Below are 5,789 nucleotides of genomic sequence, written 5' to 3'. Positions count from 1 at the left end.
ATGTCTAGCCTACCCACAGCTGACAGCACGCAAGGAATCACGGCCATCCATCACTGTCGCGCAGTTATCGTCCGTCTCCCCACCAACGTCATTATTCATCCGTCCCGTCCCGTCCCGTGTGGCCTGTCCTTGTGTGGTGCCGGGTGCGTTGCCTTCTTCATCCTCGCACACGGCAGGCACGTGACCGACACCCCCAGCGCACGAACTCCAAAATAGCGAGCCGAAGGGGGCCACGACCACGAGTCCTCCACCTCCCTCTCCGCCGCGTCGCACGCGCTTGACGCGCGCCGAGAGCCGAATCGGAGCCACGAGGCAGCCGCCCCGGGCGGATCGATCCTAGGGCCAGGGCATGGGCGGAGGGGACGCCGACGCCGGCGGCGAGCCCGCGGACGCGCAGGCCACGCTCCACATCCGGTGCACCAACGGCTCCAAGTTCACCGTGCGGACCGACCTGGGCGCCACCGTCGGGGCGTTTAAGGCGATCGTCGCCCACAGCTGCGACGTGCCGGCGCCGCAGCAGCGGCTGATCTACAAGGGCCGGATCTTGAAGGACGAGCAAACCCTAGCCAGCTACGGTGCGTGCTTTCCCCTATCATCCTGAGAGTGCTCTACCCTTGGTGGTGTGTGGTTTCCCGTGTTACGCTGTGGGCTGTGGTCGATTTGGTTAGTCATGCGTGCGGCCTGCGATGTTGCACTTTAGATTCTCCCTTGCTTGTGTACTAGATGCAATGTCTGTTAATATATTTGCTGCCGGAAAGACAAGGAGGTTTGCTCCTTGGCGATGATGGTCATGGATGATTCCGTACATTCGGAATGCTCCGTGGTAGGTGCAGTGTGTACTACTACTTAGCGCAGGCTCGCACGTTGGTTGGCAGTTTACAATAGCAAAGACGCAGTAGGAGAGAACTACGTGCTGCTTAGATTCCTTGGCATAAATGTAGTTCTGAATATGCTGAAGCCATGTGTATACTGCACCCTTGCTGCGTGGTTACTGGTTAGGGTAGTAGAGTTTGTCAGCAGGTGACTGCAACTTCTGCATTCCATAATGTATATATGCTGATACCACGGTGGCATCTTAGTGATCTGTGACTTGGAAGGATCAACATTTCTATTTTGAGTTCTTACTCATAGTTTAAGGCCCCATTTGAATGCATTAGGGCTAATAGTTAGCTGGCTAAAAAGTTGCTAGTATTAGCTAACTAAACGGGTGTTTGAATGCACTAGAGCTAATGTTAGTTGGCTAAAAAGTTACTAGTGAAATTAGCTAACTAATAAATAGCTAACTAACTATTACCTACTTTACTAAGAATAGCTAATAGCTGAACTATTAGCTAGGGTGTTTGGATGTCTCCGGCTAATTTTAGCCGCTAACAATTAGCTCTAGTGCATTCAAACACCCCCTAACAAATAGTTGGCTAACTATTAGCTAATTTTAGCTGGGTTGAACCAACTAGCAACTAATGGGTAGTTGAGAATGTAGCTAATAGTTACCTGGACTACTAGCTGGGGTGTTTGGATGTCTCAAACTAAGAGGGTGTTTGAATGCACTAGAGCTAATAGTTAGCTAAAAATATACTAGTAGAATTAGCTAGCTAACAAATAGTTAGCTAACTACTAGCTAATTACTAAAAATAGCTAATAGTTGAACTATTAGATAGGGTGTTTGGATGTCTTTAGCTAGTTTTAGCCACTAACTATTATCTCTAGTGCATTCAAACACCCCCTAAAAGTAGCTAATAGCTAACTATTAGTTGGGTTGTTTGGATGTCTAGCTAATTTTAGCAGTTAACTATTAGCTCTAGTACATTCAAAAAGGGCCTTGCATTGGTAACAAACGCTTCTTGTCAACGCTTTTTATCGTGACCACATGTCAGCGGTAAGCATTAGCCTTACTTTTGATGTATTTTAAGGGGTGTTTGGTTTCTAGGGACTAATTTTTAGTCCCTCCATTTTATTCCATTTTAGTGTCCCTAAATTGCCAAATACGGAAACTAATAGATTTTTAGTTTCCGTATTTGGCAATTTAGGGACTAAAATGGAATAATATAGAGGGACTAAAAATTAGTCCCTAGAAACCAAACACCCTTTAGATGCAAACACGAACTATTCTTTCTATTTAGGGGGCATTATTCACGTGTTCAATCTCCGTAAACAGAATGGTTCAATATGAAATGGAAAAGATATATCTGAAAGATATCACAGCCTCAATGCTTTACAAATTTGATCTATGCCCATCGAAACTTTTTGTACACAACCTATTTTTATCTGCACCCACAAATACCTGATCATATTTAAATGGTTTGTCTTGATGTTACTGTTATAAATTGCGCTCTCAATGACAACATTTAAAACTTCTGATATATAGAGAGAACTTGTCTATGTTTCATACAGCAGGTTTAGAAGCGTTTGATCTTGTACATCAGACATACTGTTGTTTTTTTTGCTAACACAATAGATTATGTAGGGTTTTCATGTTGCATTTCTGATTCACCAGCAATTCATGTTCAGTAAACCAGCAGTTTGAATCTTTTGTAGAATCCTCATTTGTCAAAGCTGAGGTAGACTGTTACCACTTGCCAAATAGTACTAGCCAAACATGAAACTTAAATTTGTTTATGATGCATAACTGAGTTCTTTGGTAGAACATCAAATATCAACAGTGGGGATTTTATTATGTTTTTTTTTTGTGTTTTTATTTACACCTATAGATTTTGATCTCACTTGCAAAGGAACTTCTGAATTTTGTTAGTTTGGCGATGGAAACACTTTCGTGTCTGAATCGTAGCATTTTTTATATTTTGATTTGGCAAGCTGTTGCCTGATTTAGGAGCTTCACCAAGCAGTGCTCCCTTATTCTGTTTTTGTTATCCCTTGTGACCTTATATTGTATCTTTTTAAAGGTGTGGAGACAGACCATACAATCCACATGGTACGTGGTGCTGTGCTATCACCAACATCTACTGCACCTGCAGCCAACCAAGAACCTACCACTGCTGCTCCTGCCAGTTCCCCGGCAACAGGATTGGGTGGCTTGTTGCAAAGTCTGGGTACTACAGGCGCTGCTGCTAACAGTGAGGGGTTGTTTGGATCTGCCCCCCCTGGATTAGACCAAATGCAGCAACAGCTAGCTGAAAATCCGAACTTGATGAGGGAAATGATGAATATGCCACTCATGCAGAATTTGATGAACAATCCTGAACTCATACGCAGTATAATAATGAACAATCCTCAAATGCGCGAGCTCATTGACCGCAATCCGGATCTTGCTCATGTCCTCAATGATCCAAGCATTATGCGCCAGACTTTTGAAGCAGTTCGGAATCCTGAACTCATGAGGGAGATGATGCGGAACACAGACAGAGCCATGAGCAACATCGAGTCTTCTCCAGAAGGATTCAACATGCTCCGTCGCATGTATGAAACTGTCCAAGAGCCTTTTCTGAATGCAACAACAATGGGTAGCGAGGGTGATCGAAATTCGAATCCATTCTCTGCTCTTCTAGGAAATCAGGGGTCTAACCAAGCAAGAGACTCAGCTGCAAATGGAACAACTAGAGCTTCAGACCCCACATCAGGGTCTCCAGCTCCAAATACTAATCCACTTCCGAATCCTTGGGGCTCAAATGGTAAGTTTTGGATATTCATTTTTTTCATGTTGGTAGTTGTGTGTGCCTTTGTTCTAAGTCTTGAAATCAACAGCTGGCTCTGCCCAAGGAGCAGCAAGGTCCTCTCCTGCTAGCAATGTTAGGAGTACTACAGCAAGTGGCCTAGGAGGGTTGGGTTCAGCAGATTTGGGAAGTACGCATGGTGCCAGTGGTGGTGGCTCTGATGCTACCTTGTTGACTCAAGTTTTGCAAAACCCAACTATGATGCAGATGATGCAGAACATTATGTCTAATCCTCAGTCCATGAATCAGGTATGATGCTTGAAGTACTTGTGAAATATTTGATAAAAAGCATATTTTCTTGTCCTGCTTATACACCGAGTTCTGATACCCCCTTGATGCAGCTGCTTAATATGAATCCAAATGTACGTAACATGATGGAATCCAATACTCAAATGAGAGAAATGATTGAGAATCCAGAATTTCTTCGCCAGTTAACATCTCCTGAAACATTGCAGGTGATCAATCATACTGCTCTAGATACATGTGCATGAAATATACTAAGTGTTCTTTCTTTTGCAGCAATTAATTTCGTTCCAGCAGTCTTTGATGTCACAACTTGGCCAACAACAAGCTGGACAGTGAGCATTTCGACTTTTGATTTCACTTTTTTTAATGAGATACTTTATGCTTATTTAGCCTAGAGAAAGTTTTTTTTTTCACTTGTTCTTGTATCACGATCTCTAACTTGTGCACCAACTGCCTTTTGAATTCTTTTTGTTGTTTGATCCAGGGAGCGGACACAATCAGGCTCTGGTGCAGGTATCTCCTGAATTTACTATCTGCAGTTTCGAAATGGACTTACCCAGAATTTATTTGCACTATGACTTATTTATGTTTGTTTCTTTGCATTCTGTATGGATAAACCACAAGGTCAGTTTGAGCATTGTTTCCAAAGGTCATTAAATATTTATCCTGAGTGAAAATTTTCACACGAGAAGAGTAATATTCTTTGACCAAGTAACTATACTTGGAAGAAGCCTGTGTGGTTTTCCTGATTTTTAGCTAATTGAACTCTGTTGGGGTCCCAAATCTTTGCCAGAACTTGATCTAATTAAACTTCTTTAGACAGTTGACTGCCTTTCTATGTAGATTTACATATTCCCTTGCTTGTTTAACAACTTTTGGAAAACTTGAATCCTAGGCAATGTCAACCTCAACACCTTGATGAACATGTTCAGCGGGCTTGGTGCTGGTGGTGGCCTAGGTGTTCCAAATGCTCCTAATGGTTAGTACATAGTCTGTTCTGTTGATGCAGAAATTAATCCTGCATTTCCACTGAGTATGATCTCATGAAGCTTTTCTCTTTAGATGTTTTTTTGAAGTTTTCTCATCAACAAAGTAATGTCAAAATTTGCAGCACCGCCAGAAGAACTGTACGCCACACAATTAGCTCAGCTCCAAGAAATGGGTTTCTTTGACACACAAGAGAACATCCGAGCCTTGGCCGCTACCGCTGGAAATGTTCATGCTGCAGTGGAGCGACTTCTTGGAAATATGGGCTAATAGAATATGATGATCATAACTGTACTCAGATATTGTGATTTTTAGTTGGCATTGTGAGATCATGTCTGGCTCATTGGTTTTACACCCGAGGGTGAGAGGCGGCGTCTAGATTTTGTGTTCAAGGATGAATAAAGAGTGTACCGGGGGAACCTTTCATATACATATGGTCTGGTGTCATGGTTAAGGCCCCGTTTCAATCTCATGAGATAAACTTTAGCTTCCTGCTAAACTTTAGCTATATGAATTAAAGTGCTAAAGTTTAGTTTCAATTATCACCATTAGCTCTCCTGTTTAGATTATAAATGGCTAAAAGTAGCTAAAAATTAGCTGCTAAAGTTTATCTCGCGAGATTGGAACAGGGCCTTAATTGTTGTTGTTGGTACATTTGGTTGCTGTACATACATATTGATCTTTTGCTATCTTATTTGCAGTGTACATGGACAATGTCGTATTCTGTACAAGAGGGAGAGGGAATATGTAGTGCAGACCATGAGAACTAAAAAAACTGTATTTCGATTGCTCAAGAAAATATATGAGATGCATCCATAACTCAGAGATGTATTTTGTTGCAATAGTTGGGATTCCTTCATTTTTTAAAAAAAATCATTGATTTTTTTA

General features: G+C 42.2%; 1 protein-coding gene across 2 annotated transcripts; it reads left to right on the top strand.

Moving 5' to 3' along the window:
• LOC100283983 (uncharacterized) lies at window positions 1-5,789 on the top strand. 2 transcript variants are annotated; one of them, XR_002264768.2, is made up of 9 exons: window positions 1-575; window positions 2,901-3,626; window positions 3,700-3,917; window positions 4,010-4,123; window positions 4,188-4,246; window positions 4,399-4,427; window positions 4,810-4,893; window positions 5,026-5,262; window positions 5,603-5,789. XR_002264768.2 is itself a non-coding variant. In NM_001156881.1 (8 exons), exons 1-8 carry the CDS (start codon window positions 350-352, stop codon window positions 5,169-5,171), a joined length of 1,602 nt encoding a protein of 533 aa, NP_001150353.1. In that variant the 5' UTR covers window positions 206-349; the 3' UTR covers window positions 5,172-5,371. The 2 variants fall into 2 exon arrangements, 1 of the variants encoding a protein (NP_001150353.1); NM_001156881.1 differs by lacking the exon at window positions 5,603-5,789 and having other exon boundaries at window positions 206-575; window positions 5,026-5,371.

The sequence above is a fragment of the Zea mays genome, chromosome 9, assembly GCF_902167145.1.
Source record: "Zea mays cultivar B73 chromosome 9, Zm-B73-REFERENCE-NAM-5.0, whole genome shotgun sequence".
Taxonomy (NCBI): Eukaryota; Viridiplantae; Streptophyta; class Magnoliopsida; order Poales; family Poaceae; genus Zea; species Zea mays.
This window is presented reverse-complemented; position numbering and strand designations above follow the sequence as displayed.

What these genes read in the sequence shown, in the direction of transcription:
- LOC100283983 (NM_001156881.1), top strand. Translation starts at nt 350, where the DNA reads ATGGGCGGAGGGGACGCCGACGCCGGCGGCGAGCCCGCGGACGCGCAG. An exon ending in GGCCAACAACAAGCTGGACA is followed by an intron (nt 4,247 to 4,398) that starts GTGAGCATTTCG and finishes TGTTTGATCCAG; the next exon opens with GGAGCGGACACAATCAGGCT. An exon ending in TGTTCCAAATGCTCCTAATG is followed by an intron (nt 4,894 to 5,025) that starts GTTAGTACATAG and finishes CAAAATTTGCAG; the next exon opens with CACCGCCAGAAGAACTGTAC.